Genomic DNA, 14402 nt, shown 5'->3' on the forward strand with positions numbered 1-14402 from the left:
AGTTTATATATTGATTTTTTTTATTAGTGTTAACTAATATAACCATTCGAGGTGCCAAATATGTTAGCATTCTTTCATGTAAGCTTTACAATATTATTTTATAATATGCTAAATCTTAAAATTATTTAATAAACCTGTATATTCATGATTACATTTATTAATTGCCTGCGCATTGCGCGGGTATGTATACTAGTATCTAATTAAAAGGAGAGGAAAAAAACACCATATTGAACCAAGTGGCACTTCAGCACAAAGCTCCAAAAATTTTGGAGTTTGAAAATATTATATATATATATATATATATATATATATATATATATATATATATATAAAAGTCTGAAACAAATAATGATAAAATAGAGGATAACTAATCTAATCCTCTAACTCACGTTCTCACTTCCCATCCCCCATTTCACTTGCACGTTCACTTGCACAGAACCACCTGCATACATGCACACTGAAATATAGGACATTACACGGCAAAAAAAAGGAGCGAGAACACATATTAAATAATTATCATCTTTGTAAACACATTTACAATGAATCCTTTCATTTTATCTCTACCTGTTTCTTAGAGGATAACTGTCGTAATAGAGAAGAAATTATTACTCTATGCTATGACTAGGATAGAAGAACGAGTTGATTTGGGTAAGGAAACGTCGAACAACCAAGGTTCTAAGAGAACTTTCTTCTACATCGAAAGCAAGCATATAGATAAGGGAACTTTACTTTTTGTAAATAACACTTCTTCACCTCCTTTACATTTTAAATTTTGTTTATTTTGTGTTTATATTTTTGTTTCTACATCAAGATGTTGCCCAGATTCTTATGTGTTTACTAACGTTATTTGGCTTAAAATCTCCTCTTATTTTAACTGCATCTTTTGTGGATCTATCTTCATTCTTCCTCTAAATAAACTAATTTTTTTCTTTTGTTTAATTTTAGGCGCAATATGGGATTATCACCATCGATAAAGTCAAACCATTTAATAAAGAAGATTAAGATTTGCTACAACTGAAAAAGAAAATTATTTCATATGACAAAGAAAATGATTGTGTTCATTCTACTGTCGGTTTTGTGCATCCTTCAATTAACCAATTTTTGCATTTTTCTTCTACATTTTCAAACTTGCATATTAAGTGTTGATTCTTATGCTTATTCTTCATTTGCAGATCTCTAATTGTAAGAAATATTACATAATCACTTTTAATTATAGCATCATACTATCTTCTTATGAATAAGCATTTCTCGAGAATAATAATAATTGAAAAACTTCCAACTTCACAACTAAATGATCAAGATGTTTAGAAATTCTCTTATGAAAAGAGAAACATTCAGTAACATCTATATTTTCATAAAATTTGGCTAGGAGATAATTGTTGTTATTTGAGGATTTAACACTTTGCAAACTATCTTTTAATATGAGTCAAAATTTGATGCAGATGCTCAGGCGAACTTTGCTCATGAGATTAAAAACTTTGTTGTAGACTTGGAGTTGGTCATTTCATGCCATCATCGATGTTTTATCTAACTTCATTTGTTAATATAGATGTTCAAATTCAGGAGGAGATAGAAAAATGAAAAAAGGTACTTGAGAATGACTCATGGAAGAAAAATATCGTGACGGTACAAACAAGAATTTCTACGTGCTAACCACCAAGATTTGTATTCTCTCAAAAAGCTCGAAAGTTCAAAGTTTAAAGAAAATTGTATCAAAACTAGAAGAAGTGTATCACAAAAGATGTTGTTGACACAAATTTTAAAAAGTTGGTTAACCAAACTCATTGATTCGCATAACTTGGTGAAGAAAAAATAGAACGCTGATTAAGAATCTGCAACACAATTATTGACTCTAAATAGCAATTATTTAACCAAATAACTCTAAGACCCCTATAGGGAGTTTAGGACTAAATAAATAAAGGCCATGCACCTATAATAAATTACTCTTTTCAATATATGGGTTACTCAGTATTGTGTGCTCATGTTCCTGATTGATTTATTGGGGAAATAATCTTAGATCCCAACTTTAAAAACACGCAATGAGAGAAAGTGAGTCTTTGATTTAATAGACAAAATTAATGTTTAGCTACTCCTTCCATCCCAGTTAAGTTTATATGAGGGTTGACCTATTTGGAGAGTCAAACAACTCTTTCTTTGACTATGATTTTCTTCAACTCTTTCATACATTGTGAATGATTAATTACGTAGACTTGTAGTACTTTTTATGTAATTTTTAAATATGTAAATTCTATTAAAAATTGCTCAAATAATCTATGCTTGAAATTGAATCAAAGATAAAGATGTTTGACTCCCCAAGTAGGTCAACCCTCATACAAATTGGAACCGAGGGACTATATATTATGTGATATGGATGGTACGAACAAAGGTATGAAGCCATATCTTCCGGTATCACTACTTTGTTGGTATATGTATGTGTGTACGTTCGAATGTTCAATTATAGAGTGCAACAAGATGATTCGCTCGAGAAGATGCAGGTTTATGTCCCCTCTATTCACATTATCATTCTGCCACGATTCACCTTAAACCCATTAATCGGATGCTCCAAACTTTACAATCATTCTATGATAACAGAAATTCATATGGACAAAATTTATGTGTGTGTTTTATGTGTGCGTCTAATTAAGTTTATTAAGCAATTTGTAACTTTATCAAGAGGTGCAAAACTATGCTAAAGATATATGATCGAAACTCGTGCGAGTTTGCCATGACATATGTGGCTGAAAGTTGATGGGAAGACATAGAAATATCAAAAGTATAAACATTGAAAAACTAAAAAACAAATTGTTCATTGCTTTTCTTTTGGAAATTTTCTAAGCAATTTTAGTTTATTTATAATTGATTAGGATACCAAGGGCCTATATGAGTGGAGTTGCTATACTACATAATGTTTTACGCATGACGAAAACTATAACGAGTGTCAGATGCCAGATATTATTAACAAGCAAAATAAAGGATCCATGTTACAACTATTATGCTTTAGATAAGTTCTTCGGTCATAGTTATGTTAAGCTAATTATGCTTTACTATGATGAACGCATAAATAATACTATAAAATAATTTCAACTTTCAATTTTTGTTTTCTTTACTTTACAACATCCGCGTATTAAGCGGGTACTATATAAAAGTAAGAACTTTACGTGTGTCATTGTGCCAACTGTCTCTATTTAACTATATCCGTAAATTTTACATTTATCTAAAAATAAGATTACAATTTTTCTTCTAATATTTTTCACACATCGCGCGGGCACTATACTAGTATTTCATAACCAGAAGGTAGTAACACAACAACAAAAAAAGAAAAAGAGAAACATTTCCCTTCTGTCACTAACTTCCTCTCTAACTGGCAGCTCCACCATCCCACTCATCCAACACAAGTAAATTTACTTGAGAAAAGGGCAATTTTATTTCAAATCTAGCACATGGGCTGAAAACTAAATTTGGAAAGAAGATATGAAACAAAATTTGATTTATATTTTCTACAAATATTAGGCCAAATCAAATAAATCTCCGGTATGTTGAGGGTCCATGAAAACCTTATATTGCTTTAGGCCCCTCATGACCTGCATTGTCAAAGACAGCATTCTGTAAAGTTGCATCTGATCATGAACCACCAGTTCCAGAAGCACCCTCAGTTTGTTTTTTCTCCCGTTGTTTCTCCCGCTTTTTCTTGTTTTTCAATGCATTCTTGCTCAGCTCCCTATATTCATGTGAAATACGGAATGATGTATAGCAACTTAATAGTTTGAACATCCGAAATATTACAAAAGAAAAACAAAAAAAGAGGAAAAGTGCATTGAAGCTTACCCTGAAGAACTTCCTCCAAATAACTGTCAAAATGAAACAGATGCTTACTATTAGCATACTAGTGGCGCAAACTAAAGGAGAAAAATATAACTGGAAATAACGCATGGATGAACTTTCAGATGACATGTATATACAAATTATGACGTTTTGAAAGTAGCTAATAAACCATCATGTTGTTACCACATTGCAAGTTTATCATCAGAATGTGTCCCGTAAAGGTAACTATATCCTAATGCAGTAAACATATTTTTTCGAAAAGTTCTGCGTTGAGATTAACTTCTGAAGAAATGTTTCAGAGAATATCTATATTATTCTTTGTGAAATCCTATCTCTAAGTATTTTTTATCCATATCCTGAAAATAATTATGTTTGTTTTCCAGAACAAAGTCTATTCAGAAAAGCAGTATCTTTTCAGTTCAGGAAACCTTCCAAAGCTTTTTTATAGTCAAATGGGGTGGAGATCAGTGAGTGAGAGAACATATTTGCAAAGTTCAGGATCCTCTTGCCCGGGCAAAAAGAAGAGGAATGATCAAGCAAGAAGTGCCAAATGTGTAATTTATTATCAGTTCCATCGCGTTCAGCCCCACCTAAGAGTGGTATCTTTTTTAGTTACATAGAGAAAATGAATTACAATAAAATTCACAACTTGTGTATTTGCTCCCTCCAAATGGTATACTGTCTAACCTCACCTTTTTTCTTCTCATTTTCTAAGGAAGAGAGTTCTAAAGGAAAATGAGCTGCCAATAAAGATTGGACAGTAATAACTGAAATATCAGATTTGGCTTTAAAATTTCAGGAAATGTTTTACAGAAAAGAAGGAAAGATAAAGATCCATGTAATTACTTGTAGAATAATTAAGCTCAACACATCTAATGCATTATATTACACACCTAAGTTCCTTTTATTCTCTACAGGTTGATTGCTATCGAACTAAACCATATGAAATTTATAGAGAACAAGAGCTATTCATATTCGATAAAGGACCTTAATATTCTTTTGGGATTCAGTCACCTACATGTCTTAAGGAGTCAGAAATAGAGTTCATCACAGAAAGGTAGAGAAGGGATGCTTCATTCAAGAAAATTAAACATGCATTTTGGGCTAGCCTTTTTATTTTTTCTTATTATTTACCAGCATTAAATCCAATTCACAATTGACATGGCATTAACCATTATGAGGATAATGTTAAGTCCAAAGATTGGGTATATGGAGTAACCATTCTAGCCAAATTGTGGGAAGAGAATATCTTAACAATAGCAAGAGTATGAAAATCGAACACCTTTACTTTCTTGAAACTTTGTTACAATATAATATTACTGAAGAAATTTTTTACAAGGGAACCAACTTAATAAATATTCTAGTTGCTGTATACAAGGTCAGTTAACTTCACAAAGGTAATGGCTGTGCAGAAAACCCACTAGTGAGTAATCATCATATTAAAACATACCATATCATTTATGTAATGTAGTTTATACATTGTAATATAGAAGGAAATAACATAGCATATTCATAATGTCAGTGTTCTCCATTGGGAAATTAAAAGTATTAACTCCCCAGGCATGACATTCAAAATGCTCAACAAAGTTATTTTGCTCTAAGAATGTAGTTAAATGCCAAAAAATTCATTGAAATTATTAGATTGAATACCAATTATGGTAAGGTATAAGCACTTTATACACCAGCTTGGTGTGCTATCAATGAATACCTCCGACTTATCAGAAGAAAAAAGTTTTAAGTAATCAATAAAGTATCCCTTCCATACCTCTGCTTGAACCGCAGCAGCAACCTTCGCATGAGGTGGACGATAAGCAGCAGGTTTTGCTGCAGGAGGATTGGCAGGTGTAGCCTTCGGAACGGCCTGGGTAGCTTTTGGAACGGCCTGGGTAGCTTTTGGAACGGCCTGGGTAGCTTTTGATCCTTTCCCTGGAAAGACATTTTGGTTTCAGCTCCCATTATAACAATTACATGGGCATTACATCAAACTTTGTTACAAGATTTAAACAGGAGGAACCTGGCGCTTTAGCTTCATCTATTTTCACCGAGCCAACTGCCTTAACAAGGTCTTCATTGTCACCAAATTTTTCTACTAACTCTGGCTTCCAATCAACCTGTCAGAGGAGTGAACAAAGAAGTAAGCAGGCAGAGCAAGTTGGTTCGCAGAAAAAAAATTAGCAAGGCTATTAACCTTATACAATCTGTCAAACATCTTCTTGAAGTACAATGATCCATTGTGGTGAAAAATTTTAACCCTTCAAAAACATGAAAGAATGAGCATTAGCTATCATGTATTTAATAACAAAATTGCCAAATATATCTGCTTGCATAAACCTGGCACTCCACTTTCTCTCATTCCAAACAAAGGCAACAATTTTTTGATGGTAAAACAAAATTCGGTCTTTTAGCCAATGAACCCATTGCCTCACTCTTCCCACAAAGGCAACATTAGGCATGCTCACTAGCTTCTCATTCTTTAGAATCACCGAAGGCTTCTCAACATAATTATAAGTTCATGCAGTTGCATTAGGGCCATAATTCAACAGGTCCATTTTTAGTAAGGAAGATAGATAATAATTGCTATAACAAACCTACAGGTGGATTAACATCAGCATCTGAAAAGTTGACCACTAGATTAAAGATTTAAGACATTATAAAATCAATAGATTGAAAGAAGTCAAGTGGTCCAGACAGCTATCAAGATATTCTGATATGGTATAAAATGGGGCAAAATGCACCAACTGTGATGCATTAAATTGTCTTATCATTGCAAGCTACAAATTGAAAAATTTGTACACTAGCATAGGTACCGGCCAACTCTGTCTATCAAGCTTAGGTAGATGGGAAGAAATTACCTAATGCTTCTTGTCTCGGCTAGAATTTGAACCCTGATCTCTAAGGTTGCACCCACTTAAGGCCACACCCTTGGGTGCTACATAAATCACTATCTCTTATTTTCTTGTGACCAAATTATCCAATCCCTATGACATAATTGAAGGAGGCCAAAATGTCTGAGGAAATGGTTGGAAATTGATGAACAGACCAGGGGAAGGAATTGAGCTTGCTGTAAAATTTACCCGAAAAAGCTGTCAGAATGAGATCTTTGAACATCTGTTCGTCATAAAAATCACGGGATATTCTATTCATCGAGAAAATTCACCCAAAAAAACTAGAGAATAATTGAAAATCACTGGAGATTGTCGCAGGTTATAATTGAGGCTTATGGTGCAGGATAATCCTATTGAAAGTGGGTGTACAGTAAGATCTTTGTCAGCAAAAGACACTACCGTCATAAGCTAGGCAAAACCACTGGAAAAATATGAAAGATGGATGGGATGATTCGCAGGTAGTCGACCCCAGTGGGTCGGAATATTAATTAACCTTACAGGAAAAAAAGAGGAAGTAGGAACTTTTTGAGCCATGCTGAATTAGGGTTCAGGTGATCGAAATTAGTTAGGCTGGGAATGGAAATCAACTGCCATGAAAGCAAGAAATTCACTGAATTGTCTGAATAGAGTTCACGCGCTGAGCAGATGGAGTGGATCTCCTAATAAAAATCTGCAACCTAGTCAGTGCATTACCTCCACTTAAGACATGGCTTCTCAAATTTTGTTTGCTGAAATATTCTTGGTTTCGTGGTATGTTGGTTGATGCATAACACTCACAAGAAGCAAAGAAGACTCAAATAAACAAGACGGTTTTAGGAATAATATGCAGTGAATGACATTATCTTATCTCGAATATTACTGGTAAATGCATAGTAATTTCTAATAAAAGCTTAGATGTCATATGAAATATAAGAGAAACAAGGATAAAAGACCGAGAGAATGAGCGAAGAATAACGACTTACGCACTAATCCCTTTATAGGGACACTTTATGTACATGGTTGTTTTACCCACCTGATACAACATTTTTTTAAGAGTAGATGATACTACATTAATAAATATATATTTTAGATGAGTATATTATATCACTCCCTCTGTCCCAATTTATGTGATACACTTTCCTTTTTAGTCTTTCCCAAAAAGAATATACATATTTAGAAACAATTTAACTTTAAACTTCCCATTTTACCCTTGATGAGATGATTTATAGCCACACGAATATACGACCTGTTTCAGACCACAAGTTCAAGTCTTTCTTTCTTTCTTACGCTCCACAAGCAATCAAACAACATCACATAAAATGGGACGGAGAGTGTAAATATTATTGTTTGCACTTAACTATCTAACACTAACTATACTAACTATCTGATAATTCCATTGGGTTTTGTTTTGCACAGGGAGAATCAAATGGTCATATACACCAATTATGTTGATCGCTATATGTTCTAAAGAATCTCCTCGAGCATGATTTGCTAAGCAGCAAGCTTAGAATAGTTAAAAGTTTGGCATGCCTCCAATGAAGCTGATCATTTTGTGTTCTATTTAGCACTTAAATCTGGTATTCTACTTCCTTGATCTTATTTTATATGAGATTCTTTTCTTTTTGTTCTATCTCGAAAAGATTGACTCCTTTAACATCCCTATTTTACTCTTAATCACATGAATTAGGATGCTACTTGATATCAAAGCTGATTTTAAATTAGAAAAACTACACATCAAGGGAGTCGAACTCTTTCCATCTCTCGTTTAATTGTTGGTAATAAGGGAAATGTTGGTACTTTGATTATGTTTAGCCTATGTGTCAAAAGTCTTTTTTTTTTATAGGTAGTAGCAATCCATGATATTTGAAACAGATAAGAGTTGTGGACATTTCCCACTTCTGAATATAGTAATCATCTAGATATACATACCATGTCTCCTGGTAAGTTACCAAAGCCTGCCAAGCATATAACTGTAGAACAAGGATTAAGGCAAGCAAAAGCAGTAACTGCAGATGGAAATAAACTAGCAGGCTGAACTAGCCCTTTTTTCCAATGACCAACTAGAAACAATGATGACAAATTAGAAAAAGAATGTCTTTTCGAAGAAAAGGATACAGTTCCCCAGCGGATTCCATTTGATAGTGTTGTATGGGCCTGTTCCAAGCTCAAGCAGAGGATTGCACTTCTTGTCGAACACCGTGGCCATAGCAGGCATAACTAAGTGATTTAAGGAATAACAGCAGCATCCAGAAAATATATGAAACAATGGATTCAAGAAAAAATATAGGAATTCTAGCTGCATATATTTTTAATAACAGAGGTGTCGAGGCTATTTTGCACCTTCAACCAATCCACCGAGAACCTACTACTTACGACAAGCATAGGTATCAAGTAACTCTACCAGCTAATGCTTAGGCATGGAATAAATTTACCTAGTGTCATTTCTCCTATATTTGAGCCTTGGTTCCCAAGGTTGTTACTCTAACTCCTCGATTGCTGTGGCATTGCTTTGAAGGCGGATACTAGTTGCAAATTAATCTTTGAACAAATCCACTCGAGGGAGGAAATAAAAGCTTCTTTATTAGGACTACATTTAGACCCTATTAATGAACAGAGCGCATGTTCAGTGAGTATATAAAAGCAATGATCTAACGCACTTCACCTTGGACCTCCTCTGTAAGTTGAAGAGCAAAAAGAATATGTGTGCCAGATGTCCTCCACCATTTAACACTTGTCTCACATTTTTTATTGTGTATTACTCCTCTTAAGCGAGAGAGAAGATTTTAAACGAAATAATTAAAGAAAAACAGTAACACCCAGAACCACGAATGAGAGAATACTGGAAGAACCAAGCTCTAAGCTTTAGCAACTAGTTATAAGTGTGCATATATTCAAACTTCTACGGCGTCTAGAAAAAAGTTGCATCCAACTTCAAACTTTGTAACATTTCTTCCAAATATTCTTGTCTTCAACTTGTATGGTTTTTCACAACAAGTGTGTAACATTTCCATAGACTCTTTTCACTCTTCTTTTTTTCCCTTTTCTCTAAGGCTTTCTTTTCATTTTTTATAACAATTTCAGAAGCCTTGAGGTTGGGTTTTGGGGTGTTGGTAAAGGATACAACCATAAACAACTGCAAATTCTTTACCCGAATAGGACCATTGAACATCATGAATAGGGCCGTCTTTACCTGCAACATGCCCAAGGATCAGTAAGTCGCAAATTCACTCATTCAACACAACTTTGGCTGAAGATTAAGAAGATGAAAACAACATACGGAGAGGAACAAGCCCTTCATGGGTCCCATCAATAGTCAAGTAGTTCAACTTTGATTCTCCGTAGTAGCTTTGGTTTGTTTTATCAACATCTGATTGGACCACCACTAGAAGCCCTGTAGAACCAGAGTTCCAGCTCAGTTGCACAGTTGAGCAGCGGAAGAAGCTGCGTCGAGCAACAGCTTGACTTTGTAAGTCCTTTCCACATGCATATATCTGAACACTGGCTGGCATTCCCTGCATAAATTAATTTTCCAAAAGGTTAAATGGGAACCTTGAGAACTGGCAGCCTTAAGCACACGATACTTGAAGAATTTTATGTTGTGTTGTAATCTGGTTGCACGAAACTAAGGAAGTATTTTACTCTTCTATTACGCCTATTTGGTTTTTGGATATTACTGTGCCGAAAAGAATTCCAAAATATTCAGGCAACTTTTCAGATTCACTTTGTTGACTACTCTCGAGTAGCTTCCCCTCAGCTTTCACTACAACAAACACATTGTCCTGTGCTGTGCAGAAATACAACTCTTTAAAACCAGCAAGACAGCTTGTGCATATCTGGATTACTATGCACCTCCCGTATAGAATACGTTATGAAAGCCTGCCATATATTCCCAAAGCCTCAAGTGTATTTTTTATTACATTAAGGAGCAGCTTGAACAACTACTGGAAAAAGCTTTTGAATTTATAGAGAAACTTTTAGGATGGAGTGCACTTCAATGAGACTTGACTGAATGTGCTCGGCATTAGTTTGTGTCAAGTTCTCTAACAACAAGCATACTATGGATTAGTTAAAAAGTCAGGAGGCATATCAAAATGCACATTCATCGTCAAGAGTATAATACATGGATGTTTCAAATTGATAATTTAATGAGTATCCAATAATTTTTAGACCTTGGATTCTGGAACAAATGCAGCCACGTAGGATCCAGGGGCTTTAAACCATGGAATTCACACCATAAACTAGGATCTCTCTGACTGGGGTCCGACCGAATTGGTTTTGGAAACCTTGCTTCCTTTATGTTCCTCATGGTAGACACCAACTTGAGGAGCATAAAACACACTATAAAAAAATAAGCTCGTGCTACGTCAAAGATAGTATAGAAAGTATCGTCTCTACAGGAATTGAACTAAATAATGTTCAAGTGATTTTTAGTTAAATGTTATCCAAGATGATTAACACTTTTATTGAAAATGATTATGAACTAAAATTAACTACAAAAACAAAAGTAATTGACAATTGATCACGAAGAACTAGAGATTAGCAGAGTTGGTTTGTTATCGGTGTGAGAATAAGGATCATGACATGATAGGTGCAAAATTATTATCCTAGAATTGATACTGTTAAATTTCACTCTTAATATTCTATTGATTCTCACTAATTCAACAGGTTATTTTCCTATTGTTTTGATTCAGGTTTCTCTCTCGATTAAACCTAAATCGTTCAAATAAGCTAATATGAAGTGCAATGAAACTTGCAAGAATCTATTGGTAGGAATGATATAAAAGAAACTTCTCGCAAATATTTCTCAATCTTAATGAAAATGGTAGATCACAAATCTCTTTCGATTACTTTAAATAAGTACCAAAATAAATTAAGGCATGCGTTGCAACAATATTCCATATTGTGCTCCTATTCAGATAAAACACGATAATGAATAAAATTACAACTAGATTTAAAGCTCCTCCAATAAATTCAAGTAATCAAATCCATAGATAAAAATTAAATCATCAAATCATATCAAACCTTAAGGTAAACTACTCCATAATCATGGAGGAAGTCATCACAAATAGAATTAAAGAAGTAAAAAAATCAATTCAACATTACAATCCAAACTCTAGTATTGAATTGGTGAAAAGATGATGAAATCTTGTGTCTTGAAGCGTCCAATGCTCTCCAAAAGTTCCCTAAGTCAAACGTCCTCTCAAAATCGTATTTTTGGTGTATTTTATATCTTGTAGTAATGGGCCAAAACAAAACTATCCTCTCAAGCCGAATTAGGAAAAGTTGTGCGAAATATTATACAGGTGTGTCATGCCATGCGTTGTGCTAGTGCACTTTTCCAGAGAGTTGATTTTTTTCAAAAGTCTGCCTCTACACTACCATGTCGCACCCCATGTGGCACGGTAGTGCAAATTTCTTAGAGTTCCGCATTTTGTCACTTTTTAAAATCCAGAATTAGTTCTCGACCCCCGAACGTGATTCCGTTTTAGTTTCTTGGGCTTCTACTCAGATTTCAAAGCTCTAATTCATTGATTTAGCTACACAATCGCTTCCTAAAGCGAAACCGCCCTCTACAAAGAATAATACACGTGATAAGTACAAATCTTCGTCATTTAAGCTCAAACACGAATAAAGTTTAGTATTTAGAGTACAAAATATAACTAAAACACATATTCCTAGCCTATCATCAACACCCCACACTTAAACTATTGCTCATCCTCGAGCAATCTCACTATACTTCAGATAAAGACGACTTTTTTTAAACAACTCTCCTAACTCATCATGCCAAGAATATTTAAAGCATACTAAGAACCCTATCGTAACAACTCAGCCTCAAGACTCAACTAAAAAGCACCAAGTATTTCTCAAAACCTGCTTAGCTATTTCTCACGACTCCAGTTTTTTCCGTAGGATGTTGTGATGGCACCTAGTCTCTAAGACTAGGTAAGCCTAACATTCATGCAGAATAACTAAAATAATAATTAAAGTCTCAAAACTCAAAAAATAATATAAGAAAATCTCCACAACTCAACATATATATAATTGCCAAAAACCCCGCGAAATACAAGTTACAAGCTCTATGAAGTGGTACTGAATATCTCTATACATCAGTATTTAATAAAGGATAAGGAAATAAAATAATCTAGGTAGAGGGGGACTCTGAGGCCTGCGGACGGCAACATGTATACCTTGAAGTCTCCGCAGCTGAGCTCCAGCTAATACCTGGGCTGATAAGAGGTACCTGGATCTGAACAAAAAGATGTATAGAAACGTAGCATGAGTACACCATATGGTACCCAGTAAGTATCAAGCCTAACCTAGGTAGAGTAGTGACGAGGTCAGGTCAAGGCCCTACTGAAATATATAAGAAAAAATATACAAGTGTAGGGCCGTGTAGTAATGATAGTAATGAAATTGAAACAACAAATAGCATATCAAGGTTAGCTATGCAGAACTAAAGCAAATAGTGCAACATGGAGAAAAATAAGGAATGATATGCTAAGGAAACAAAACAACCAAAGGCAAGTGCAGCAATAGAAAAATACCAACAAGAGTCACTACCGAGGTACCGCCTCGTAGTTTCATATCACAAAAATAATTCAGAACCTTTCCTTATATCACCGCGGGAGTCTTGCATTTAGTTTTGAAAATTATTTTCCGAAATAGCATCCTGCGCTTTAGCCCACCTTATCATACTGCATGACTTCTAGTAGTTCCCCTACTAGCCATGCGTATCAAGCCCACCTTATCTCACCGCATATGTTTCAACCCCAAAATTTTATATCACCACATGCGTATCAATATTACAATATATCACAAATCGCACCTCAAGTGCCCATATCACAACTTGCCAAATAAATCAACAATAATAGAGTTTTCACAATAAAGAGCCCATAGGCCAACCACAATGTACACAAGAGTCTCAACAATAACAACCGAAAGTGAATAACTCGATAGAATAGTATTTCACAACTTAACACTTTGCCTCAATATAAATCACGGCCATTATGACTCAATACCAGTTTCAACAACAAGATATTCCAAGAATAACAACTTCAAGTAAAGAATACAACGGTTAAATAATGAATATGGAATAAAGGAAACAAGAACCTCAACTAAACATGTAGAGCAATTAACAAGCAAGAGATAAGACAAGTAGAACATGTGAAAATAGGCTAATGATGATGAATGTAACATGACAAGAGAACTCAATTAAGACATGAAGGGAATCTAAATAGCTAAAACCGGTAAATTTTCATATTTAGCCTATGTACACACTCGTCACCTTGCGTACACAGCTTCCACACATCACAATTATCACAAAACCACACCAATCCTAAGGGGTAATTCCCCCACACAAAGTTACGCAAGATACTTACCTCAAAACATGCTACTCAATCCACTAGTAGGCCTTTCCCTCGATAATCCAACTCGGAATGGCTTGAATCTAGCCAAAACAACTTCATACTATAAATATAAACTATAGAAAACTATTTCGAACAACAAATTTACGATCTTTGCAAAGAAATAAAAAGTCAACTCAAAAAGTCAAACTAGGACCGTGCCTCGGAACCCGACAAAAATTAATAAATCCTAACACTTATTGATAATGAGTCCAACCATACAATAGTTACTCAAATTCGACCTCAAATCGCCTTTCAAATCCTCAAATTTCCGCCTAAGAAGTTTCACAAATATTTCCCAAAATTTCCAACT

General features: G+C 34.6%; 2 protein-coding genes across 2 annotated transcripts; both read right to left on the reverse strand.

The window, feature by feature from the left end:
* Positions 1–3317: 3317 nt before the first annotated feature.
* On the reverse strand, positions 3318–7703 carry LOC104211170 (uncharacterized). The gene is made up of 6 exons (XM_070160814.1): positions 7670–7703; positions 6011–6074; positions 5837–5933; positions 5588–5748; positions 3826–3848; positions 3318–3718 (listed from the first exon to the last, which is right to left on the reverse strand). Exons 2-6 carry the CDS (start codon positions 6029–6031, stop codon positions 3622–3624), a joined length of 399 nt encoding a protein of 132 aa, XP_070016915.1. The 5' UTR covers positions 6032–6074; positions 7670–7703; the 3' UTR covers positions 3318–3621.
* Positions 7704–8582: 879 nt separating this feature from the next.
* On the reverse strand, positions 8583–10895 carry LOC138880435 (uncharacterized). Its single transcript, XM_070160577.1, has 5 exons — positions 10856–10895; positions 9964–10198; positions 9808–9876; positions 8802–8903; positions 8583–8656 (listed from the first exon to the last, which is right to left on the reverse strand). Exons 2-5 carry the CDS (start codon positions 10193–10195, stop codon positions 8598–8600), a joined length of 462 nt encoding a protein of 153 aa, XP_070016678.1. The 5' UTR covers positions 10196–10198; positions 10856–10895; the 3' UTR covers positions 8583–8597.
* Positions 10896–14402: the final 3507 nt, after the last annotated feature.

This window comes from Nicotiana sylvestris, chromosome 10 (genome assembly GCF_000393655.2).
Source record: "Nicotiana sylvestris chromosome 10, ASM39365v2, whole genome shotgun sequence".
In the NCBI taxonomy this organism is placed as follows: Eukaryota; Viridiplantae; Streptophyta; class Magnoliopsida; order Solanales; family Solanaceae; genus Nicotiana; species Nicotiana sylvestris.

Bases quoted from the DNA above. Each gene is read 5' to 3' on its own strand.
- LOC138880435 (XM_070160577.1), bottom strand. From the start codon at position 10,195: ATGCCAGCCAGTGTTCAGATATATGCATGTGGAAAGGACTTACAAAGT. The intron at 9,877-9,963 runs GTATGTTGTTTT...GGCATGTTGCAG, and splicing joins TGAAGGGCTTGTTCCTCTCC to GTAAAGACGGCCCTATTCAT. The intron at 8,904-9,807 runs GTATCCTTTACC...TAAATCACTTAG, and splicing joins ATTTGCAGTTGTTTATGGTT to TTATGCCTGCTATGGCCACG.
- LOC104211170 (XM_070160814.1), bottom strand. From the start codon at position 6,031: ATGTTTGACAGATTGTATAAG. The intron at 5,934-6,010 runs GTTAATAGCCTT...CTCCTCTGACAG, and splicing joins TGTTTGACAGATTGTATAAG to GTTGATTGGAAGCCAGAGTT. The intron at 3,849-5,587 runs GTATGGAAGGGA...TCATTTTGACAG, and splicing joins CTGCTGCGGTTCAAGCAGAG to TTATTTGGAGGAAGTTCTTC.